The sequence below is a fragment of the Bufo gargarizans genome, unplaced genomic scaffold, assembly GCF_014858855.1.
Source record: "Bufo gargarizans isolate SCDJY-AF-19 unplaced genomic scaffold, ASM1485885v1 original_scaffold_976_pilon, whole genome shotgun sequence".
Taxonomy (NCBI): Eukaryota; Metazoa; Chordata; class Amphibia; order Anura; family Bufonidae; genus Bufo; species Bufo gargarizans.
The window spans coordinates 170,765-196,808 of record NW_025334779.1 but is presented as its reverse complement, the minus strand read 5'-3'; the positions used below and the strand labels follow the sequence as shown (position 1 = coordinate 196,808).

The 26,044-nt window shown below is 43.0% G+C and overlaps 2 protein-coding genes across 3 annotated transcripts in view; one reads left to right on the top strand and one right to left on the bottom strand.

The window, feature by feature from the left end:
- Nucleotides 1-9,146, top strand: part of AXDND1 (axonemal dynein light chain domain containing 1) — a 56,283-nt gene extending 47,137 nt beyond the window's left edge. For both annotated transcript variants that reach the window (XM_044275216.1, XM_044275215.1), the window contains exons 24-25: nt 6,343-6,479; nt 8,706-9,146. In XM_044275216.1, the coding sequence (XP_044131151.1) occupies nt 6,343-6,479; nt 8,706-8,803 (235 nt within the window). In that variant the 3' untranslated portion in view covers nt 8,804-9,146. The remainder of the gene's footprint in view (nt 1-6,342; nt 6,480-8,705) is intronic.
- Nucleotides 9,147-11,389: 2,243 nt separating this feature from the next.
- Nucleotides 11,390-25,678, bottom strand: NPHS2 (NPHS2 stomatin family member, podocin). The gene is made up of 9 exons (XM_044275218.1): nt 25,645-25,678; nt 24,372-24,641; nt 22,769-22,872; nt 20,231-20,303; nt 19,020-19,102; nt 17,927-18,130; nt 15,500-15,555; nt 12,108-12,186; nt 11,390-12,024 (listed from the first exon to the last, which is right to left on the bottom strand). The coding sequence occupies exons 1-9, from the start codon at nt 25,676-25,678 to the stop codon at nt 11,749-11,751; spliced, it is 1,179 nt and encodes a 392-aa protein (XP_044131153.1). The 3' UTR covers nt 11,390-11,748.
- Between the last annotated feature and the right edge of the window lie 366 nt (nt 25,679-26,044).

The following is a 26,044-nucleotide window of genomic DNA, read 5'->3' as shown; positions in this document are numbered from 1 at the left end:
CTCCTCTCATTAGAGGAGAAACAGCCTCAATACCCATGATCCTAATTCCTGAGTAGTCTCCCCCATGACTAGATTCAATGGTTTGGCCAGGGGGGTGTCTCTGCCATGTTGCATGTCACCTAGGTGCAACTCGATCCAGCTATGAAATTCTCAGGTCGTTTTATCCACGTATTCTAATCCACACTCACATGTTGCCTTATAAATGACCCCTTTTGAGCGACAATTGATGAAGTTTTTGATAGAATACCTTTTTTGGGTGACATTACTAGTAAACATGCGGCCCTGGGTGACGTGTGCACATTCTATACATCCACTGCATTGGTAGCATCCATATACGAGATGAAGCCACCCCCCTTTTTTTTTGGGTGCCTCACTGTAATGGCTGTGGACCAACCGGTCGCGCAGACTTTGTCCCCTGTGATAGGTGATCTGTGGGGTCTCAGAAACTGCATTCCTTATGTCTGGGTCCAATTGTAAAATTCCCCAGTATTTAGAAATCACCTTCCTAATCTCATCTGGCGCTCCGTCATAGGTGGCTACCAGGCGTATGGAGTTAGTCATGACCTGGTCCATCTTGAGATGTAAAAGTTCCGTCCGGTTACTTTTAAGAGCTCTTTGATAGGCTTTCTTTAAAATAGATTCAGGGTATCCTCTCTCAAGGAACCTTTTCCGAAGTTCCCCTGCCTCTTGCAAAAAATCCCCAAGGGAGGAGCAATTCCTCCTCATCCTTAGGTATTGGCCAACAGGAATTCCCTTTTTCAAGAGACGAGGATGATGGTGGTCCCAACTCAATAATGAGTTGGTTGCAGTGGGTTTCCTAAATGTTTTTGTTTTAATCTCCCCATTGGGGCCCCTCGCAATCACAATGTCCAAAAAAGGAAGTGAGGTACTTTCAATTTCAGAGGTGAACCTAAGACAGATGTTGTTGTTATTTAGGGATTGCACCAGCTCCTTAAAGCTCTCACCTTCACCCCTCCAAATCAGAAAGATGTCGTCAATGAATCTGGCCCACATGACGACAACGTATGTTCTTCGCCCACCAGCCCAGAAACAAATTTGCATTCGATGGGGCACAGGGGCTCTCCATCGCAGTGCCCCTGAGCTGGTGGTGGAAGGTCCCGTTGAACAAAAAGTAGTTCTGCTTCAGCGTGAATTCCAGTAGTTTTAATACAAACTGGTTATGTGCTTGAAATTGGCAACCTCTAGTATTGAGGAACATTTCCACTGCTCCTATCCCAAGATGGTGAGGGAAAGAGGTGTACAGAGCCTCTACATCAATTGACCCAAGCAATGCATCCTCTTCTAGAAAAACCCCTTCAAAGTGACCCAAAAGGTCGCCTGTATCCCTAATATAAGAGGGTAACGCCATAACAAAAGGTGCCAGGATAGAATCAATATATATCCTGGCATTCTGACTGAGACTGTTGATTCCTGACACACTGGGGCGCCCCTTAAGGGGGCAACCCCTTTATGAATTTTCAGTAGGCTATAAAACGTCGCCACCATCGGGGGTTTACAGTACATGAAGTCAAATTCCTCCTCAGAGATCAAACCGTCAGATTTAGCTGCACACAGAATATTGACCAATTTGTTTTGATATAACACTGTGGAATCAGATTTTAGTTTTTCATATGTCTCCTTATTCTGTAGGAGATCTAAGCAAAGTTTTTTGTACTGAGTCGTGTCCATTACTACAACATTGCCCCCCTTGTCTGAGGGCTTAATCGTTATATCCTTGTCTTGTTCTAAAGTTAACATGGCTTTGAACTCAGCTTTGGTGCAATTAAATCTCCGCTTATTAAGTGTCAAATTCTCCAGTTTGCAGGACACCTGATTAACCCCTTCCCGCCCAGCGCCTTAATAGTACGGAGCAGCGGGACGTGACTTGCCGTCCACAGCTAAGTACTATTACGCTCCTGCACCTGCCCGATCAGCGCCAGGGATCCGGCAGTCACTGATAGCCGGACCCCTGCTGTATGCGCCGGCATTGGTGAAAACACTGATGCCGGCGCATTAACCATTGATATGCCGTGGTTAGCGCTGACCGCGGCACGTGCGATGTGTGCAGAGGCAGAGAGCTTCAGCCTGCTTGCCTGCGAGATCCAGGGGGCTGGATTTCACAGGCTGTTATGGAAGGCAGCCACAATGCCTAAGGAAGGTCATCGGGTCCCCCTCACAGCAGAGCGGGGACCCCGATGGCCTTCCTTAGGCATTGTGGCTGCCTTCCATAACAGCCTGTGAAATCCAGCCCCCTGGATCTCGCAGGCAAGCAGGCTGAAGTGTATTACAGTCTGTAATACACTTACAGCCAATGGATCACAATACAGAAGTATTGTGATGCATTGTAAAGGGAATCAGACCCCAAAAGTGGGACAAAAAATAAAGTGAAAAAAAGTTACAAAAATAAAGTTTTACAAAAAAATTGAAAGTTTCAAGTAAAAGAAAAGCGTCTTTTTCCCCAAATAAAGTAAAAAAAAAATATTTTTAAATAGGGGGAAAAAAAAGTTGACATATTAGGCTGTATGGACTGGCACTATAAAAATATCACATGAACTTACCCCTCAGATGAACACCGTAAAAAATAAAAACTGCTAAAAAAAACATTTTTTGGTCACCTTACATCACTAAAAGTGCAACACCAAGCAATCAAAAAGGCGTATGCCCCCCAAAATAGTACCAATCAACCGTCACCTCTCCCGCAAAAAATGAGCCCCTAAGACAAATCACCCAAAAAATAAAAAAACTATGGCTCTCTAAGGTGACACTAAAACATGTTTTTTTTTGTTAAAAAAAATATTATTGTGTAAAACTTAAATATATAAAAAAATGTATTTCCACGTCCATAACGACCTGCTTTATAAAAATACCACATGACCTAGCCCCTCAGGGTGTAAAAAAGCCATTTTTTGTCACCTTACAACACAAAAAATTTAATACCAAGCGATCAAAAAGTCATATGCACCCTAAAAAAGTACCAATCAAACCGTCATCTCATACCGAAAAAAATTAGCCCCTACATAAGACAGTCGCCAAAAAAAAACAAAAAAAAATATGGCTTTCAGAATATGGAGACACTTAAAAAATAGTTTTTTTCCAAAATGCTTTATTATGTAATACTGAAACAACCTGCTCTATAAAAATACCACATGATCTAACCTGTCAGATGAATGTTGTAAATAACAGAAAATTTAAACTGTGCCAAAACTATTTTTGTTACCTTGCCTCACAAAAAGTGTAATAGAGCAACCAAAAATCATATGTACCCTAAAATAGTACCAACAAAACTGCCACCTTATCCCGTAGTTTCCAAAATAGGGTCATTTTTTGGGAGTTTCTACTTTAGGGGTGCATCAGGGGGTCTTAAAATGTGACATGGCAACTTAAAATTATCCCAGTGAAATCTGCCTTTCAAAAACGGCGTTCCTTTCCTTCTGCGCCCTGCCGTGTGCCCGTACAGCAGTTTATGACCACATATGGGGTGTTTCTGTAAACGACAGAATCAGGGCCATAAATATTGAGTTTTGTTTGGCTGTTAACCCTTGCTTTGTTAGCGGAAAAAATCTATTAAAATTGAAAATCTGCCAAAAAAGGGAAATTCTGAAATTTAATTTCCATTTTCCATTAATTCTTGTGGAACACCTAAAGGGGTTAACAAAGTTTGTAGAATCAGTTTGGAATGCCTTGAGGGTGTAGTTTCTAAAATGGGGTAATTTTTAGGTGGTTTCTATTATGTAAGCCTCACAAAGTGACTTCAGACCTGAAATGGTCCTTAAAAGTGTGTTTTAAAATTTGCTTCTAAGCGTTCTAACGTCCCCAAAAAATAAAATGGCATTCACAAAATTATCCAAACATGAAGTAGACATATGGGGAATGTAAAGTAATAACTATTTTCTCTTAATTTGGAGATGTGCAAATTAAAAAAATAAAAATTGGTAAATTTGGTATTTTTTTATAAATAAAAATGAAATTTTTTGACTCAATTTTACCACTGTCATGAAGTACAATATGTGATGAAAAAACACTCTCAGAATGGCCTGGATAAGTAAAAGCGTTTTAAAGTTATTACCACATAAAGTGACACATGTCGGATTTGCAAAAAATGGCATGGGTAGGAAGGTGAAAACTGGCTCGGGGGTTGAAAGGGTTAATAAAGACATCAATACAGGATGGATCTCCTAAGGCCCCTTTAACATGAGCGAGTTTTCCACGCGGGTGCAATGCGTGAAGTGCGAGTGCAGAATGGTGCGAGTTTCCCTGAACGTATCCGGAGCCAATCCGTCACGCTCGTGTGAAAGAGGCCTAAGGGGGGCATCTTAGAACTTTTGTTTTTGAGTGTAGTGAAGGGACCCTACCTTCCTGGGGGCCCAAGCTATATAGGAGTCAGACATCCTGTAAAACATCTAATGGGATGCCAAGTTCCCTACTTTCTCGTATTAGTTGGAAATGTTTGTGCCATCTCAGCTTTCTTGCAAATAAGTTAAGGTCCTTGACCCAATGAAACAAATTAAATGTCGCAGTAGGTACAACGGAGAGGCCTCTCCTGAGTATCGCCATTTCTGCTGGTTGCAGAGATTTGGCTGCGGGGTACGTGGGGATGAGGAGGAGACTTGTGTTATATGTACATACTCCTTTTTCTCGGAATACAATATAATACGTCTTACCATTATATTGATTTAAGCCTGTACCACTTAAAGCCTTTATTGCGCCGGCCACAGTCACTCCACTGTTGACCAGCGCATTAGTTATATTGCCTCATCACTGAAGCAGCGAAGCAAAAAGTCTGGGGGGGTGTCTTGTGCCCTACACACCTCTGTGACCTCGCGCCCAGTCCCGCCTTCCTACAGCACCATCCCGATGGGCGTATACGTATTGAAGGAGGCCCGCCTATCTGGAATTGTTTGCTGGACACATCATTGAGTTTGGTCACATGACTGTTCATGTGCGCCAATACGTGCCTTAAGGGGGCGGGTTTACCGGCCGCCCGGGCATGTGCAAAAAGTGCCAGTAAGAACGCCGACATTGCAGCTGCCATACACAGGATGCTGGAAGCCCCGCCGCATGCACACTAGCACATGGAGAGGGCTGAGTATTAGGGACTGTAGCGATTGACCAACGCTGAGTCCTTGCCTTAGTTGTTTAGACATCAGCTGATAACTAATGCTGAGTCTGTATTCATGCTAGTCATGTTAGTCCCCTGATGATTTGGCTTTGGGCCAATTAAACACGTCGGGGCGTTTCTCTAAGCAGCACTAGGGTCTCCCTGCTGTTTTTTTCCTGACAAAGCTGGGCAGTCATTTGGCTGCGAAGGGACAAGCAGGGACACCTAGGCAGTGATGATCGGCTCAGAGGGGTGGCCCTTTTGAGGGTGAGCTAATAGCTCCCTGGGCAATAGGATTCAGCTCAGGTCACGCGGGGAAATCTAGGGGAAGAGACCCAGCATTTGGTTCCCTGAGACCCCCCCATTAGACTTCAGGACGTACCCCTGGTAAGACCGTTCCTTTTTTCTTGTGCACTGCTAGTTAACGCACTAACGTGCGCCACTTTTTATATATTTGAACTAATGGGCTATTTTTTTATCCGCATTATTTATTAAAAGTTATATATTAATAAGATTACCCTTTATAATTGTTTGTATAGATTCTTGATTCGTTTGGGTCACCCATTTCCTGACACTGTATTGACCATTGTCATTATGGTTATGTGAATACTATCCTGATGAGATCTCTAATATTTGTAGCCCAAACAACCCCTTTAAAGATGAAATGACTGGTCGTGCTTGACATCCATATACAAGAATCAGTAAAACCGCAGTCAGTTACCACCCAGTGTTTGCAGTATAAAAATATAATCATCTCTTATTAAATTTCCCTAAATGTATCGATGGATTTGGGGAATCTGTATTGGACTTGTATATGTCTCCTATTTACATGGTTGATGTATACAAAATCCAACAATCGGTCCCCACCCAGCTGTGACCAGATGTCAAATGTAAGTTCTTGGGGGCACATTTATTAAGACCTGTGTTTTTAGATGCCAGTCTTAATAAAGCCCTGAGCTGGCGGTGGTTCCGCTGAAGTTATGAAGAGGCGCCGTCCTCTTCATAGCTTTGGCAGATCCTGTGCCGGTTCTAAAAGTAAGGCAGCTTCCGAGTGGTCTTAGATTTAGACCTTTTCCTACGCCTGCCGCCCCATCCCCTTCCCCTCCCATGCTACTCCCACTTATTTAGACCTGGGGTGAGCGGGGTGCCTGAAATACGCCTAATATAAACATATTTCAGCTTAATAAATGACCCCCTTAGTTTAGTTTATTTCAGTATTGACAGACTTTATTCAACTGCTTCAGGAATGCGGAACTGAGAGCTCAGAAAGCTGAAGAAATGTCTGAAAGTCTGGAGGAACAACTGAAAGCAGCACTGCAGAAGATCCAGGAGCTGGAAGTAAAATCCTCAGTAGCAGAAGAAAACAATGAAACTGTTAATGGTAAGAACAGGCGTAAATACCATGGAGAGATTACTGTATTGCTTCATCCAAGAGAAATTACTTTATTCATCTACTTTTTTGTACACACAATAAAGACAAACTTTGAGGTATATTGTAAGCTTTGTGTGTGTACTCAGGTCCCTTTACACTGACCACGCACTGAGTAGATAATTGTTAACATGCATTCGTAGGAACACTCGTTAGCTATTATCTGCCGGTGTAAACGTACCGCCGATTACCCGATGCATTCACCTAAATCGTCATTTGCCTGCAAAAGACTGTGCCATCTAATCACACTGCCGGCAAACAATGATTCAGTATGGAGACGAGCAATTACATTAGTGTTCGCTCATCCCCATACTGTGGAGGAGATCACTGCATGTAAATGCAGTGGTCTCCTTCACTGATGAGCAGGCGCTTGCCAGAAAGGAACGCTTCCTTCCTGACAATTGTCTTCTAAATTGTGCAATGTAAAGGGGCCTTTACTACTTTTACATGGCAAGATGTGCTGCCAGCAAACAATGACTTTAAAGTCTATGTGCTGTACACCTTTGGTGGCAATTTTATTATTTCATTGTATTAGTGCATTATACTCCTTTTGAGCTAAAAATCTTTTTTTATTGGTCTTTATTTAAAAAAAATATTGAGCCTTTGTTACTGCACAGCTTTGAGTTTATTTAGTAGCTGGTTCTGAATTTTCTCTCTGCTCTGTCAGGCAGGGAGCTGACGGCTCTTTATCGCTGATCTCTGACCTTACAAACACTTATTAACACTCAGTTCTTATCTTACTGATAAGAATGTGGCTAAATAAGTGTTTATGACCTTTTAGTAATTTACAGATAAGGGTTATTAGATGACTGGCACAAAGTAAAAGAGAAAGTACCAGTCACACAGCTAGAAAAAGAGTTAACCCTTTGTGGCAGAACGACTCAATATTTTTTAATAAAGACCAATTCAAATAAAATATTGAGTAAATGATGAGTAAAATGCAATCATAAAAAAATTCCCCCAAAGGTGTACATAGCTCTGTGGATCGGGAGCCAACCAACGAACAACCACGTTAATAATGTAATACAGCATTCCTATTATAACTCAACTACCTTTGCAAAGTACTTACCACAACCCCTTGGACTTATTCATGGTTTACTGTGTAGAGGTTTGAAACCACAATGCAGTATTTAGTTTTTTTACAGTGATCAGAACAAATACGCCTATTTTTGGGGTATTTCTGGTACAGATTGCGGCGCAAAGGTTATTTGCACTGCAATCTGCAACTTTTCCCCGCTCATGCCAGGTTTAAAAAAGGGGGTGGCATGGGCGAGAAAGGGGAAGGCCTGTCTAATTTATCATTTTCTATGCCTGTTTTAGGCGTAGAAAATGGTCTAACTTTAAGCCAGCAAGGAAGCTGGCGTACATTTAGACCGATGGTGGATGCGCCAAAGTTATTAAGACCAGCTTCTAAAATGGCAGCCTTAATAAATCACCCCCAAAATGTCTATTTAGTCTCAATCCCAACAAATCTGAACCCTGACATTGTCAGGACTAATTGTGTTATTCCAGGAAAGATGCCCCAGAATTATTTCATAGTTTTCAATTTTTTATGATTGCATTGTACTCATTTTGGGCTAAAAATCATTTTTCAATTGGACTTGAGCAAAATAAAAATTCAGCCATTTTTAAGATAGAGTATCACTTCTCATTCAAGTCAGTTGATGGCTCATGTGAAGCCTTAACTCTGATCGCCTAACTTCATAAACACTCCTTTAAGCCATATGCTTATTAGTTTGATAAGCGTTTAGACATAATGAGTGTTTATGACATCAGGAGATTAGAGGTAAGATTTCACATGAGCCATCAACTGGCTTGACTGAGAAGGGATACTCTGCAAACAGACAGATTTTTTAACCGCTGTATCTCAAAAATGGCTGAAAATTTTTGATAAGGATCAATTGAAAATATGTACAATACAATCATAAGGAAAAAATTGCCCTGAAGGTGTTTATAGCCTTTAAATATTTACTAAAACAGTCACAGCAGTAGAGTTGACAGGCACATTAACGCTCCAATATAACTATAAAATAGATAGCTGCTTGTTTTTATTTTATAGAATACTTTAATTACTGTATATTTGCCTCTTTGTATATAAATTCACTGATGGTCATAAACCTGCCTCTTTTTTATTCTTATTTCCTGGTTTCTGCTATATGTATGTGTTCTTCTTCATAGAAACCACAGCTCACGTTGAAGTTAAAAGTGAACAACTAAGTCTCCCTGTACCGACAAAAAAGAGGCCAAAATCAAGTAAAGCAAAGCAGCATAAATAAGAGCTTCTGGGTGCACCATACCATATTACTGTAAGACTCCATACACGTGCCTTGTCTCCACTCAACCACTGTGCATCTGCAGAACTTGTTAATCGTAATTCAAGATTATTGCAATAATCCTTCTTTTCTGACATTACAATAAGATTAAATCTTAAATTATGTCACATTCACCTGGGAGTACGATAATGCATCAATGCTGTGATATTGTAAATTACAATAAATTAATATTCCTTTTATAACAATAGAAATTAAATTATTTTAAAAAGTCTAATTTGCAGCATATTTGTGTAATGTACAATGTATACATATATGAAGTGATAAAAATGTAAAAATGTGTCAGTGATATAAAGCCTCCTGATGTCAAGTTTACATTTTTTGCTTGTGTTTCACTTGATAAGGCCGGTGTATAATATACGGTAATATAATGTCCATCTGTAGTTGTTTCTGTGACATTGATTTGGAACGTTTAAAGAAGACCTGTCACCACTCCCGACATGCCTATTTTGATAACTTTATGCGTTCCCCACGTACTAACAATTCTGGAGCATCTATTCTTATGGCTCTATGTTGTGCCGTTCCTTTATTATTTGCACTATAAGTTATTAATAAATTGCTATTAGCCTTCTGTAAGGGTACAGAGGGGAGGTAACAAGTTAGGGGGCGTGTACCTGCACAGACTCACTCTATCCAATCAGTGCTGCCATTTTCAGACTGAGCAGGTACACGCCCCCAACTGGTTACCTCCCCTCTGTACCCTTACTGCAGACTGCTAGCAATTCATTCATAACTTATAGTGCAAATAATAAAGGAACGGCACAACATAGAGCCATAAGAATAGAGGCTCCAGAATTGTTATTACATGGTGAATGCATGGAGCTATTAAAACAGGAATGTCAGGAGAGGTGAAAGGTCCTCTCTAAAGAGGTATTTCTAGCTCAGACTTGTGACATAGCCATAGTAAAGGTCTTACAGGTGGAGGCCCCTTATCTTTCGGAGAACCTGAGTCCTTTGACCTATGTTCCACCAGAAAGGTTGGTGCAGAATTCACCCTTTACAGTGGAGGGGCTGAAATCCACAGCCATTTTAATTGTAAAAAATAGCATGTACCGGTAATACGTGTGTTTTTGCTATGGATTTGCAGCACAATCCACAGTGGATTTTTTCACTGTATTTTCCGTCCTGACAGTGCCCCTGGGTGCTATACTGGTATATTCACTTACAGAGGTTTTCCAGTGTTTTGGAATCGAAACACAAAGTAAAGAAAGTTGCATAACTTTTTTTATTATAAAATGAGTAAGAGGTGGACAGCACCTTCAAAGTTTTTGGGTGCAGAAGTCTAGCATTGTATGTATACATTTTAAATCCAACTGTAAGGTGCATACCCATGGCGGCTACAAAAACTCAATAGCCAAAATGAAAGAGGCAGATTTAGCAAAACGGTCTTTGTTGTCCAAAGCAACCAACCATAGTGCAGCTTTTATTTTACCAGAGCACTTTAAAGGGGTATTCTTTGTATTCAATATTAATGGCCTATCCTCAGGATAAGTCATTAGTATCTGATTGATGGTGGTCTGACACCTGGCAACCCTGCCGTTCAGCTGTTTGAAGAGGGTGCGGAGCTTCAGTGAGTGCTGCAGCCTGCTGACAGCTTACCAAGCACAGCGCTATTCAATATGTAGTGGATATGCTTGGTATTGCAGCCCAGGGCCATTCGCCTAAATGATACTAAGCATGTGCCTAGGGCCTATTTATTAGTATCTGATTGGTGGGGGCGCTCTGGTGTCCCCTTCCTAGGCCAGTGATATCACGTTCATCGGTCACATAGCCTAGGCCTGTGATGGCTACTCTCCAGAACTCCAGCTGTGGTGAAACTACAACTCCCAGCATGCTCCATTCATTTCTATGGAGTTCTGAGAACAGCCAAGCAAGTGTACATTTTGGGAGTTGTAGTTTTACCACAGCTGGAGTGCCAGAGGTTAGCCATCACAAGCCTAGGCTATGTGACCGATGAATGTGATATCACTGGCCTAGGAAGGGGATACCAGAGCGCCCCCACCAAACAGATATTAATGACCTATCGTGATGGTAGGTCATCAATATGAGTCCTGGAAAACCCCTTTAAGAAATTAAAGTTGAGCTCTGATTGGTTGCTGTGAGCGACAGAAACAGTATTTATTTTAGGGTACTTTCACACTTGTGGCAGAGGATTCGGCAGGCAGTACCGTCGCCGGAACAGCCTGACGGATCCGTCAAAACGCATGCAAACTGATGGCATTTGTCAGACGGATCTGGATCCCCATCCGTATGACAAATGCATTGAAATGCCGGATCCGTCTCTCCGGTGTCATCCGGAAAACGGATCCGGCATTTATTTTTTTCACATTCTTTGCGGTCTGAGCATGCGCAGACCGCAATGCCGGATCCATTTTGCTGGAACACTCGGGGCTGGATTCGGCATTAATGCATGTCAATGGGAAAAATACCAGATCCGGCATTCCGGCAAGTGTTCCAGCATGCTGCGGTATTATCTCCGTCCTGAAAAGTCAAAAAGACTGAACTGAAGACATCCTGATGCATCCTGAACGGATTACTCTCCATTCCGAATGCATGGGGATAAAACTGATCAGTTCTTTTCCGGATTTGAGCGCCGGAAAAGAATAACGCTAGTGTGAAAGTACCCTTAGACAGTTTTGCTAACTGTGGCTCTACATATAGAAATATGTAATTTTCCATATGTCACTAATAAGAGGAGGAGACATAAACGTAACAAATAATCCAAATGACATCAGACAGACGGTGGAGGAGTTACCCATAGAAATCAGTTGCTTTCATTTTTTGGAGTCTGCTGGGAATTTTTAAGCAGAAATGTGACTATTAAGGATGTCGCCTCCACTTTTTGTCTTTTTGCCTTTTGATGTCCGTATATATTCAATGACTTCCTTGGTTTAAAGCATCGGAGAATCCTTCTTCGTATTCTGGTCTGCTTCCGTATCAGATTTAGGTTTGTCTGTCTTTGAATTATTCGCCTGCAAATTTGGCGTGATGTTGAGGTTCATGAGGTCGAAAGGGAACGGCACAAGGAAGGTGGCGGGTTTCTCAGATGTCATACACTGTAACGTGTGAAGATACCGGAGCTGAACTGCTGTGGGTGATCCTGATAAACTCTCCGCTGCCAGTTTGAGTGACTCTGACACCGTTTTTTCGCATTCCGCTGCAAGAATCTGCCGCACAGAAAAAAATAAAGTTTATATTACAATATACACAATCTGTGCCATAGAAAAGGGCATGAATTATCTACCGTCACCTTCACTTTGGCATGTCTTTGTGCTTCTGCCTCTGCAGCCATCGACTGCTTCACTTCTTCAGGAAGTTTAACATCTTTTCTAAAGAGGGAAGCAAAGAACGCATGATATCATAAGTGAATATTGAATAGTGAAGAGATACGTGGGGTCATTTAGGCCCCTTTCACACGGGCGAGTATTTCGCGCGGATGCGATGCGTGAGTTGAACGCATTGTACCCGCACTGAATCCCGACCCATTCATTTCTATGGGGCTGTTCACATGAGCGGTGATTTTCACGCATCACTTGTGCGTTGCGTGAAAATCATTTTGGGTGTTTTTCACGTAACAGGCCCCATAGAAAAATCATTTTGTGTGTTTTTCATGTAACAGGCCCCATAGAAATGAATGGGGTTGCGTGAAAATCGCAAGCATCCGCAAGCAAGTGCGGATGCGGTGCGATTTTCACGCACGGTTGCTAGGAGACGATCAGGATGGAGACCCGATCATTATTATTTTCCCTTATAACATGGTTATAAGGGAAAATAATAGCATTCAGAATTCTGCATAGTAAAATAGCGCTGGAGGGGTTAAAATAAAAAAAACTTTTTTAACTTTTTTAACTCTTCTTAATTCACTTGCTCGTGCAGCCCGGCATCTCTTCTGTGCTGTGTGCAGAAAAAGGACCTGTGGTGACGTCACTCCGGTCATCACATGATCTTTTACCATGGTGATGGACCATGTGATGACCGGAGTGACGTCACCACAGGTCCTGTTCCTTCACAAAGCAAAGAAAGAAGCCAGAAGAGATGCCGGCTGCGCGATCAAGTGGATTAAGGCGAGTTAATTATAATTTTATTTTTTCAACCCCTTCAGCGCTATTTTACTATGTGTTCTGTATTCAGAATGCTATTATTTTCCCTTATAACCATGTTATAAGGGGAAAAAAAACAATCTTCAGAACACCGATCCCAAGCCCGAACTTCTGTGAAGAAGTTCGGGTTTGGGTACCAAACATGCAGATTTTTCTCACGCGTGTGCAAAACGCAATACAATGTTTTGCACTCGCGCGGAAAAATCGCGCATGTTCCCGCAACGCACCCGCACCTTTTCCCGCAACGCCCGTCTGAAAGAGGCCTTACTATGATGTCTACGCCAGAAACTGTCAACTATGACCTGCCATATATTTCAGTCTGGGCACATGGACTGCCAAAGGATGCACTTCATTTATGATGAGGTGTACGCCTCTTGCAGGGGTATTGATGAATGACCCCCACTGTGTTAAAAAGTTAGGAGCCATTGGTTCCAAAAAGTAATCTGAGTGCCTATTATAGTAATGATAACATTGAAATATTATTTTTTTTCCAGTACAAAGCTAATCCTAGTTAATTTGTTTCCTTTATGTTTTACATTTTCAGGATAATTTCATTCTACATTTTTAAAACATTTAGGCCTCTTTCACACGGGCGTTGCGGGTGACGTGCAGGAAAAGATGCGGACGCGTTGCGGGAAAATGTGCGATTTTTTCCCCGCGAGTGCAAAGTGTTTTAATGCGTTTTGCACGCGCGTGAGAAAAATCGGCATGTTTGGTACCCAGACCCGAACCCAGCTTCTTCACAGAAGTTCAGGTTTGGGTTAGGTGTTGTGTAAATTTTATTACCCTATTTTGCCCTATAACATAGTTATAAGGCAAAATAATAGCATTCTTAATACAGAGTGCTAAATAAATTAGGGATGGAGGGGTTAAAAAAATAAAAATAATTAAACTCACCTCATCCACTTGTTCGCGAAGCCCGGCTTGTCTTCATACTTCTTCTTTGAGGACCTTGGAGGAAAAGGACCTTTGGTGACGTCACTGCGCTCATCACATGGTCCGTCACCATGGTGATGGGCCATGTGATGGACCATGTGATGAGCGCTGAGCCATCACATGGCCATCACTTAGCCCATCACCATGGTGATGGACCATGTGATGAGCACAGTCACGTCACCAAAGGTCCTTTTCCTCCCAGGTCATCAAAGAAGAAGAAAGAAGACAAGCCGGGCTTCGCGAACAAGTGGATGAGGTGAGTTTCATTTTTTTGTTTTTTAACCCCTCCATCCCTAATTTACTTAGCATTCTGTATTAAGAATGCTATTGTTTTCCCTTATAACCATGTTGTAAGGGAAAATAATAAAGATCGGGTCCCCATGCCGATCGTCTCCTAGCAACCATGCGTGAAAATCGCACTGCATCCGCACTTGCTTGCGGATGCTTATGATTTTCACGAAGCACCATTCACTTCTATGGTGCCTGCGTTGCGTGAAAGTAGCACAACATAGAGCATGCTGCGATTTTCACGCAACGCACAAGTGATGCGCGAAAATCACCGCTCATGTGCACAGCCCCATAGAAATTAATGGGTCCAGATTCAGTGCGGGTGCAATGCGTTCTCCTTATGCATTGCACCCGCGCGTGTGTGAAAAAGGCCTAAGGGAATTTTCTGACATGGCAAATTTGTTGTGGATTCTTGGTGCTTCTTACAAAAAAAACAGCAAACATTCACATGATGCAGAAAAAAAGCAACATCAATTTTATAGCTCGTGGTGGATTTTCAAATACACAAAACTGTAAAAACTGCAGCAAAATCTGTATGTTACATCAAAATCTGCAGCTGAACAATGTCTAAACCAGGGATCAGCAACCTTCGGCACTCCAGCTGCTGTGAAACTACAACTCTCAGCATGTAAACATGCTTGGCTGTTCTTCTAACTCCTATAAAAGTGAATGGAGCCTTCTGGGAATTTTAGTTTCAGAACAGCTGGAATGCCGGAGATTGCTGATCCCTGGTCTGAACTTTATGGTTATGGTGAAGCTCCCCAGAGGCCAGCATTCGGGTGCAGCAGTCACATCTGTCGATAAGATTTCCTAGCTGCCGTACATTTCTGTCTTTATTCACACCAGAAGGCTGACTTGAATAAAGATAAATGTGCCAGACCTGCTGCGATGCCCTGTTCCCCTTCTCGCCATGCCCTCTTTTCTCGCCACTTCTGAAAAGCGGCGCAAAGGGGCAAAAGTGGTGTAAATAGAATAGTAAATGTCCCCCTTTGTTCAGTCTGATATTTTACTGCTCACCAGGACTAAAGCCAGCTTGTTATTATGATTGGTGGATGTTCCAGTGCCAGCATCTTGACTTTTAGGACATGTTTTGGCATCTAAAGATACAAATCATAAGTAGCAGCGCGCCCACCTACAGTATGAGGGATGGTATATCATTCACAAGCAATCCCAACTTGTTGAAAGAAGGCTTGATGGTGTCAAACAACTACAATAGCAATGCTATCCAAGATGCTTAGCACAATAAGGATGATTTTCAGGTGGATTGAGTAATACTTCGTCATTCAGCCAATGTTCCCCATTACGCTTTCACACCTACATTTCTGTTCTTTCCACTTTGATCCCCCAGTGACATGTCACAGCATCCAATGCCACCTGTAAAGAGGTAAAATCAGATTTTCTAGCAAATCCATCAGCTAAAACTTATATTTTTTTTAACACAGTGTACGATATGCTTGCACTTGTCATTTCTTATCACCACTGATCACCAACTCCTAATGAGTGTTTCGGAGGTCAGAGAGCAGAGATAAGGAGTCCGTCTGCTCCTGGTCTGACGGAAAAGGGTGCTACTAGAGCATGTCAGCTCTGGTCAGAAAAAAGGATGCCATATTTTTACTAAAGACCAATTAAAAAAAATAATTTTTTGCTCAAAATGAGTACAATGCAGTACACGGAAAGGTGTACAATGCTTTTAAAGGGAACCTGAAGGCAGTATGTTATAGAACCAGATGGGCTGAGCAGACTGATATATTGTTTTATGGAATTCAGTAAACTTGTACTTTATACATTCCTAATCCTGCTCATTCTAAACTTTGAAGTCCAGGAGGCGGTCCTATCAGTGACTGACAGCCTTCTCTCTATGACTGTATACAGAGATAGCTGTCAATCACTGATAGGACCGCCTCCTGGACTTCAAACTCCAGACTGAGTAGTATATTATAGTAATATTATAGTAATATAATAGTCTAACCAATAGGATGCAGATAGTCTTGAATATTGAGCTGCAGGTTTGGCACACTATATGTTGATTTGTACATGTGAGCTGCCAATTTTGTAAAGGAGGTACCAACTTCTGCACAATCATATTAGATTCTGAAAGAGAGTATGCACCATGCTTGGAAGTTCTAGTACCTAATAATTCCATCTTATCATCAGGTTGAAAATACTATTTACTTAAAGGGAACCTGTCATCAACTTTATGCTGCCCAAACTAACGGCAGAATAAAGTAGAGACAGGTGAGTTGATTTCAGTGATCTGGCATTTAAAAGTTAAAAGTAAGTGGTTGCCGAGAACCAACATCACAATCATTGCAGACTGGGCCTGGAAAAGAGTCCCGGCCACCTGAGAAGAGTCCTGGTTATTCATGAATTCCTGCTCTCCTGCCACCTGCTGATGACTGACAGTCTTCTACCTAGTTTTCTCCCTTTCTCTCTAGGAGAGAACTGCCAATCATCAGCAGATGGGTGAGAGGGCAGGAGATTAGGAATAACCAGGACTCTTCTCAGGTAGATTTGACTCTTTTCAAGGCCTGGGCGGCAATGATTATGATGCTGGTTCTCAGCAACCACTTACAACTTTTAGCTCATGAGTGACACACCGCAGAAATCAGCATTTCTATAACTATTTTATGCTGCCCTCAGTAAAGTTGATGACAGGTTCCCAATATTGATGACCTGTCTTGTGCAAAACCCTGGATGGCCACTACTAAGTAGACGGTGTGCAGTATAAACAGCTGAGGCCATGGACCCTTCAGACAGATGATAACCAAGGGTGCTGAGATTCAGCCCCCACCAATCTGATGTTGACGAGGTAGGCCATCAATAGTGTAAACCCCAAGAACTCCTTTAAAAAGGGTATGGATGGTAACATGATGGATGGAAAGATTGCTAGTTAAACAGGTTTTCAGAGATTTTAATACTGATGACCTATCCTCTGGATAGGTCATAAGTATCTGATCGGTAGGGGTCCGGCACCTGGGACCCACACTGATCAGCTGCCTGAGAAAGCACTGGCGCTCCTGTGAGCCCTGCGGCATTCTCCATGCTCACCAAGCACAGCCCTGTACGTTGTATAGCAGCGTTGCTTGGTATCACGCTCAGCCCTATTCACTTCCATGTGGCTGAGCTGCGCCTAGGCCACGTGACTGATGAAGGTGATGTCACTCGGCCTAGGGAAAGCAGCAAGAAGGCCACTGCTCTATTGAGAGGGACGCTGCCTTCTCAAACAGCCTATCGGTGGATCCAGAGGAAGTCATCAGATCAAAAATCTCAGAAACCCCCTTTAGCATTTCAAGTAAATGGGGCTGAGCCGCAATACCAGACCCATGAGCCAATATGCCTGGATATCTGCTTGTGGAGGTTCTGATTCATCCAGGTCATCAGAGCAACTGAACTTTTCTTTCTAATTGAAAAAAGACAGTTAGATGATTAGCAAGACATCCTCAAGAAAAAATACAAGTCCAGTTGCTCTGACTTATTACTACTGATACCAGCAGGGTTCTCAGAGATAAGGGTAGGCCGTCAATGTTTTAGTCCTGGAAGACTCCTTCAAGAAGTAACAGTATAATTGGCCAATATTGTTCATTGGTAAAAACAAATAAGAAGTGCACCATTCTGTCCAACCGTCTTCAGCCATCCATGTACCAAAATGCAGGCTATGCTTTTTATAACAGGAATGACAGTATTAGCAAATGGTGATACCAACATAGCAGATATACATAGAATAGGCTCTAGATGAGGCTCTCACCTTTACTTCCTCTCCGATGCTTTTTCTTTCCAGTAAGATGTCTAAGAAAGACCTGTGTGCCAGAAGACGCTTTGTAGTGCTCTGGATTAGCAACTGCAGGGCATTGGAGACATTGCTCACACTGGTCAGAAACAGAGCAGCGTTTTCAAAGCGGTAGTAACAAATTGCATCAACTTCCAAAGTAACTAAATCTTTAGTGACAATCTAATAAAAGAAAGGAGAAACAAATGATGTGGTTTTACAGGTGAAAACCTAGCCCATTCGCAAGGGGGATGAAGCCGCTGGCCGCAGAAGTGACCCTTTGACATGAGCAGGTCACTGCTGCACCCCTCAATTGCCTTTGGCAGCAACAAATAGGTGCCAAGGAGCCCAGGGGGGCAGCTCAGGCCGTGGAGTGAAGGAGTTGGGAGCCAGCACCAAGAAGCAGGTCTGTTCAGGAGGGGGGGGGGGGGGGGGGGTTGACAAAACCCCAACCCTTTTAAAGAAATGCAGTGATCATTTAAAGCGGACCTTTCATGGGATTATGTCTTACATACTGGTATGCCCCTACAAATGCAATTTTATTTTGAAAAATACCCCTCTGTTCCACCACTGTGTCCCCGCTGTTTTTGGCGCCTGCTATATTAATTTAGACCATTGGTAGAGGGAGGAGGAGACATTTGGTTTTCTCAATGGACATCTCCTTCTCCTTGGCTGTGACTCGGTCGGCTGCGACTGGATGGGGTCACAGCCAGGAAGAAGGAGACGCCCAAAGAGAAAACTGAATGTCTCCTTCTTCCTGTACCGATGGTGTAAATCAACATATTAGGTGACAAAAACACCTGGGGGGGGGGGGGGGGGCACAGTGGCAAAACGGAGGGGCATCTGGTAAGCATACCGGTTTGTAACGCATAATCCCATGAAAGGTCCGCTTTAACAACCAGTCCACTCAGGTTCTCCTTGTCATCATATTTAGGTGCAAGCCCATATAGTGACATTGAAAGTGAATAAATCAGTATGCACATTTCTCAGTTTGTCATGACTTTTAGCAAATAAATGATACCACAAGCTGCCATTTTTATAGACCTTACATCAAGAACATACATAAATTTACCTGGTGGAAAGGAACCTCAAAAGTCTTTATACGGAAGTCTAACTTGGTACATTTGTCCAAAATAGGGAGATAAAAGAAGATCCCTGCAAATAGAGAAATCTGTCACTCTAGTCTAGTCTGGCATTTGGATGAGAAGCTTGAAAGAAGTCTCAGGGTCTCTGCACAACGGTACAACACTAGTACTACATCCTAAATGTGGAGAATTACTCTATTTTTGTTACACTGTTGCCCCCTCTGAGCTTCTTATCTGAGAAGTGAGTTTGGCGTAAGCAGCAGTCCATGTGTATACAGACTACAGTTCCCATCATGCATTGCTGACATTACTCCGGGCTGTTCTCCTCTCCTGTATTTCCCTCCTTACTGAAGACCAAGTTTTCCCCCTTCTGTGGATTTCATACTGTGCTCCCTCACTGCTGACCCTTTGCATTAATGAATGGTACAGCATGGCTAGAATGTTATTATAGGGGGAGGGGTATAAGAGGAAAGAACCACAACTCCCTGCATTTCTATGATGTTGTTATGGCTCAGAACATTACAGGAAGTGAGTACAAGCAAAGAACTACAACTCCTAGTATTTGACAACTTATAGTGGAAGAGAAACCACTAACTTCTCTTCCACGTAGAGCTCCACCCCCTCACATCGTGATATCACGCAGGTCCTTCACCATTTCTCTGGTACTGTCTAAACTTCATGAGCCGTAGGGACCTTGTGATGTCACAGGGTCACGTGACATGCTGAAGTCACATAGGTTTAAAGCAGCCACGGGATGTAGCAGAAGGGTAATATCTACATCCCATGCTCTGTGGTCATAAAAATGAGTAATATAATATAAAAATAATAATAATGACTAAGCCTAATCACGGTGAGTTGGATGGTGAATTTTGGATCAAGGCTTCTAATGTGACGTGACCCTGTGATGTCACAAAGTCCTTCTCCTCTGCACTGCTGAGCCCTCTCTTCCTACAATGGTCACATGATGATGACATCAGACAGGCCTAGTGGTCTGGGGCCCCTGTTGGCGTTGGCCCTGTAGCAGCCATTATGGCTAGTTATGCCATAATGGCATATTTCCTGCTCTCCCCAGCCCATACCTAGTGCTGTCAGCAGTTCTGCATGGTCAAAACTGCTGACAGATTCACTTTAAAAATAGGAATTACAAATTAAATAGCAGAGATGCATTTTATATAACATAATAAACAGTCTTTATTACCAGGTCCTCTGGCACGTCCCGGCAACAAGCGTCCAAGACGGAAAATAGCAACACGTTCATATTCTCTCAAAATCTATAAGGAAGAACATTGAAATTTTGATTATTCTGGGTGGTGGTCTAATAACTGCTGAGACAAACCTTTAAGCAAAAATAAAATACTGCCACACATTTGGAAATCAGCAGAATGCAGACTGCCATTTGTGGCAACCTGTATTATGAACTAAGGCCTTTTCTATGAAAACGGACAGGTTAGTTTCACACTAGCGTTAAGAGAGGCTGTTCTCCGGATCAGGCATTGCCACATACTACCAGAATGCCCGCCAGCCCCGTTAACTATAATGGGGACTGGCAGAGATCCGGCTGCAACCAGGCAAACATGCCGAAGATCGGCAGGACAAAAACCAAGGCGCGCAACAGCCTGCCGGAAGGCTGTACTGCATATGTGAGCTAAAAGATGACTGCTGGCAGTGACCCTTGGTGTTTTACTAGCATTCACACAGATATATATATCATTATCTTTTCCAGGATAACCCATTTAATGATGATAATTATTATCTTCTGTCTTTTGCATAATGAAGAAAAAGAACTTTGATGCATTCGAGTGCAAGTAAGGAGTCAAAGGGGTGGAGCTGCTCTCCCAAGGAGACACGTTGGCCGGTCCCCCTCCTGGCCTCACTGACATCCCAGAGAGCGGATACATCGTCAAAAGCCTCCTTTGGTGCATGTGCAGCGAGGCAGTCCTTGCCTTCAATTACACATGATCCTAAAGCCTTTTTTTTTTTCCGTTTACGGGACGTTTTTTTGTGTTCCATATACGGACCATATACGTAACCATTCATTTCAACGGTTCCACAAAAAAACAGAATGTACTGTACTCCGTATGCATTCCATTTCCGTATTTCCGTTCCGTTGAAAGATAGAACATGTCCTATTATTGCCCGCAAGTCACGTTCCGTGGCTCCATTCAAGTCAATGGGTCCGCAAAAAAACGGAATACATACGGAAATGCATCTGTATGTCTTCCGTATCCGTTCCGTTTTTGCGGAACCATCTATTGAAAATGTTATGCCCAGCCCAATTTTTTCTATGTAAATACTGTATACTGTATATGCCATATGGAAAAAAAATGGAACAGAAACGGAAACACAACGGAAACAATGAAAACTGAACAACGGATCTGTGAAAAATGGACCGCAAAACACTGAAAAAGCCATACGGTCCTGTGAAAGAGGCCTAATGCTGCTTTCAGTCAGTGATTTCCATCAACATACCTTATTTCTATGTATGTTCCACTCCCGAATGTGGCTTACGATCATTGATTAAACACTGACCAAACACTGACTGATGCAGCTTTAGGGCATTTTCAGCGTGTGCAGTGCGGGAATCACTCTCGGTGTGTAAGCATGATCTTCCGTTCTGGACACTTCTCGTCTTGTAGGAGCGCATGGCATTATACTGGTTTATAATGCTGTGTGCCTCTGCATGACCTTACAGCTACAGAATCATAGTGACATAAAGCTGTCACTATGATCCTACCATTCCTACACCTAGCTACTGTCTCTAATGGCTAGCAAAGAATGTCATCTGTGTGTTTAATTCCAGGTCCTCTGATACTGTGCCTTAATAATATTGTTATGTAACTGTTAAGTATTGTAAGCACAATTACTGTGCCTGGTTGTCCAGCAGGTGGCAGTGTATCTGGCAGAAATTACCTTTAGATAGAATGGAACTTACCATTCCATTCTCCCCCTTTTAGCAAAAGTAGGCTAGTCCTGCTTCCTACTAAGGAGGGGTTGCAGGAAGATAGTCAACCGAGAGAGGAGAGTCGAGGATGGAGTGGAGTTGAGAGTTGGAGTGAGAGAGTGAAGCAGCATGGTGTGGTGAGGGAGTGTTTTACACTCAATGCTGCAGGAGCTTTGGGAAAGCAGCTCAGAGAGAAGCCCACTCCTGATATATAAAAGGACTTTTATATATACCTCTGGGGGGAAAACTGTGCCAAAGATACCCTACGTAGGAAAACGGGTCACATGATACCTCACTCTTATAAGAAGCAGTAACTGAAGCTGAGAGGAACCAGACTGAAGCCAGAGATTAGCAAAGTATTCAAGTTTGCCTGCCAGTTCACCCTTAGCCTGTTGGAGCCAAGGGAAAGATCAAGTATTGCTTGGATGACACAAGTTTATTCAAGTAAAAACCGTTAAACTTCACCAAGTCTGGACTCTACTTACTCCACCAAGTACAACTCCTTTGTTGCTATGGAGCTTAACCCCGGTGAGTGACAGTATCTAGGTAGGAGCAACGTGACACAAACTATTAGGGCTGCATCACCATTTAGCATTCCTAAACACTGGGACTTGATCGCCCCTGGGGGGCAGCCCATTGCACACATGCTCGTATGAAACCGCCCTTAGGAGGCTTGTAATGACATAGCCAGCCGGTGGGACTTTTAGGAGTAACTGCAGCAGGACATTTTTCTGTCTACATGCGTTATTTCAGCTGTGCCTTCTTCCTAATCATTATCACTGTGTTTAATCTTACCTTGATGCAAAACCAGATGGATACAGGGAAGGTCAGGATGGCCAGCAGCATACAACAAAAAGTGAGGAGCACTTCACATACTCTGAGACCTGTAGACTTCACAGCTGAGGAAACACAATTTTTAGTAATAAACTGTAGGTATCAGTACATAGGAATCATACATTATACTGTGCTGGGATTTCAATGACACAGAGTGCCATTACCACTGTGCACCCCGCTACTGTCTTCTATTGGCTAACACAGTGTCATCTTATGCATTTATTTCAGTCCACTACAATGGGCATTGCTATTCCAATGTAACTGTTATTGTTCATGTAATGTACTTGGTTCACCAGAAGGTGGCAGCAAGCATGGCAGAGCTACATTTGCAGAGGATGAAACCTTCTTTCCATTCTCTTCTCTGCCTCTAAGGAGGAGTTTAGTTAGTTAGAAGTCAGTGGAGAGCACCCCCTGCTTGGGGAAGGAAGCAGGTCCATATCCCTGCTAAACGGTTCCTGCCTAAGCCAGCTGGAGCACCTTCAGCTCTGCTGGATATTGAGGCCTCAGCTTGGAGCCTCTGAAGCCAGGAGAAAGTTTTCCCTGGTACTGGTCTAGAGTCAGACTACAGAGACAAGTTGCAGCATAAAGTAAGAAGCAAAGTTCTACAGAAAGCTTGTCAGCACAGCAGAGCCAGAGAGCAACAGATGTAGTAGAGTTGAGTTTGTTTGCCTGCCAGAGTTAATGCTAACGCCTGCTGGGAACCAAGACAAAGCCCAAAACTGTTGGAGAAACGTTTATTCAAGTAAAGCTGTTATTGAACTTCATCACAAGTTCTGGACTCTATTTATTCCAATCTCCCTCGATTAATACCCTTTTTCTGCTCTGCTTCGGATGACAATGCCTGGGTTCCAGCGTATCCAGGTATGAGCACCGTGACACGTGAAGCAACATTAAAGGACATTTAGGTCACCCTACACCACTCTGGCATTCCTACGCCTAGGTACCATCTACTACATCACTAAAAGGAGCCTTGTGCCCTTGTTGCTTCATTGAAACTGGCGTCACGAAAAACATTTGCTTTAAGGGACCCATGGCCATTGCCGTGCGTCGCAGGATCTGCAGCAGAAAAGAACCCTACAAGGAGGAGAAGTATGACTAAAAGAGTTATAGGAGCCCTCTTATTTCAGATTACTACTTTTGGCTGGAAAAACTGCTTTAAAATGGCCCCAGTCATGGCTGTACGCCTATTATGACATGACAAAGACACGGTCCAATAGATAATAGCAATAATGCTTTGATATACAGAGCACAAGCAAGTAAATGAAGTCCCTTGTTGAAACTTAAAAAAGGAGTCACAGTAAAATAAAGTAAATAACTATGCTTTCTATCAAAAGGATATCAGATGTTTGGGACGGAGAAGCTGTAGTCACACTGCTCTGCCGCTTCACTAACGAACTGGTGAACAGTGAAGAAAACAAGCCTCTTGTATGCAGTCTCTTCAAACAACAGATCCCAAGAGTCAGACCCCCGCCAATCTGATATTGATGACCTATCCTGAGGATAGGTCATCAATATGAGAAAAACGGACAACCCCTTTAACATGTTAGTCTGTCCGATTCCTTACCTTCATCCTTTTGCTCGCCCTCCAGAAGACCTATAATTTCTGTCTCCTCATCTGAAGCCACCACATCGTCCACATCCACCACAGTAGATACCTTAGTGTCATTCTTTGTGGGTTCTCTAGCCCGTCCGCTCCTGGATCTTCCTGAGCCTTGACTTTCCTTCTTTTCTCTTTTCGACCCTTGGCCAGCGGAGTCCCTCTGTTTCTGAGGAGGCTCTCTGGAAGAACTGCGAGATCTTTTCTCAGTCATGGCTGTGATGATTAGTGAGGGGGCTGAACAGAGTTCTTATGTGATGCCGACAGGTGGGACATGTCACAAGACAAGGAGTAATTACATACATGAAAGTCAATTACATTCCACATTCTAGCTTGTGGGAATTTAGTCATCCTTATGAATGCCACACACTGGAGTCAAATTCTGTGGAATTTTAGTTTTTTCTATAATATTTTTTGTTCTGTTTTGTCTAGTAATATCCCAAATAGAGAAGAGCTAACCAGTCGAGATTCGTTTCGGGTCCGGTTCGCAGAATTTTTGAAAAAGTTTGGTTCGGACTCAAATTGATTCCGGCCGAACTGTAGTTGCTCCAGTTGCCCTGAAAGTTGGCGTATAGACTCTTAGGACTCCGTTTTAAGAAAACATCTCTTTTTGTTTATTTTTTTCAAAAAAAATTTCCCCATCCACCATCCCCTCTCCCCAAACTCTGGAACGCAATGACAGCAATAGTAAGTGATGTCTGAGTGACTCTGACATACATAGCTGGGGGTAAATGCACATTTGACAGTGTTATCATGCAGCGTTTTTAGTTAGACACTGCGCTGGCACGTCTCACGCTTTTTCAAGCCAAAGCTTTCAAAAATGGTTCCTTATCGAGGGGCAGATTATGTTTAAACACACATGGTGTTATGAGAGTAAAAAAAAAAAGAAAAAAAAGTGGCTTGGGGGAACGTGATGGTTGGCAAGTGGCATGATGCAGGCCGCAGTAGCAGCCGTACAAAATTTAATGGTTGGGAAGTGGCATTAGTGGCATGATGCAGGCCGCAGTAGCAGCCAAACAGGCAGACAAACAGACAGCAAGAGTGGCAAGATCGGGCACACAAAAAAAAAAAAAGTCAACTGTGTTAACCACCCCTCCCAAAAAGAAATAAAAGGCGAGGTCTATACATTGGAATCAGCCGGAGGAGTGTGAAAATCCTCCTGAATCCAGGCTTGGTTCCTTTTGACAAAAGTGATGTTTTGGTCACTGGTGAAGAACAACTTGGTTCGGTTGGGTCTCACCTCTCACCGCGCCCCCTGCAGCTTTGAAAACCATCTCCGAGATGACACTGGAGTCAAGGCAAGAAAGAAGATAGAGAGCGTGCTCTGCCAGTTCGGGCCACTGTTTTAGTCTTCCTGCCCAGAAATCCATGGGGTCAGGTAACTGGGTATGCAACAGAGACTGACTATAATTTCGGTGGCCTGAACCTGGTCATTGAGCCAGGAGCTGTAGGCTTGCTGACTGGCCTTAGCCGGGTGCGGCACGTGGAAAAACTGCTCCATCATGTTGAGGAAACTGAAATGGCTGCTGCTGCTACTCTGCTGCTCGTTGTGGCGGGAGAGAGGTGACTCTGCAGGGGGTGGAGTGCTACGGGCGACCCCGAGGGCAATCAAATCCCAGGGTTTACGAATGTCAACTGGT

Bases quoted from the DNA above. Each gene is read 5' to 3' on its own strand.
- NPHS2 (XM_044275218.1), bottom strand. From the start codon at position 25,678: ATGGTTTTCAAAGCTGCAGGGGGCGCGGTGAGAG. The intron at 24,642-25,644 runs GTGAGACCCAAC...AACTCTGTTCAG, and splicing joins TGCAGGGGGCGCGGTGAGAG to CCCCCTCACTAATCATCACA. The intron at 19,103-20,230 runs GTAATAAAGACT...CTCTATTTGCAG, and splicing joins GGGACGTGCCAGAGGACCTG to GGATCTTCTTTTATCTCCCT.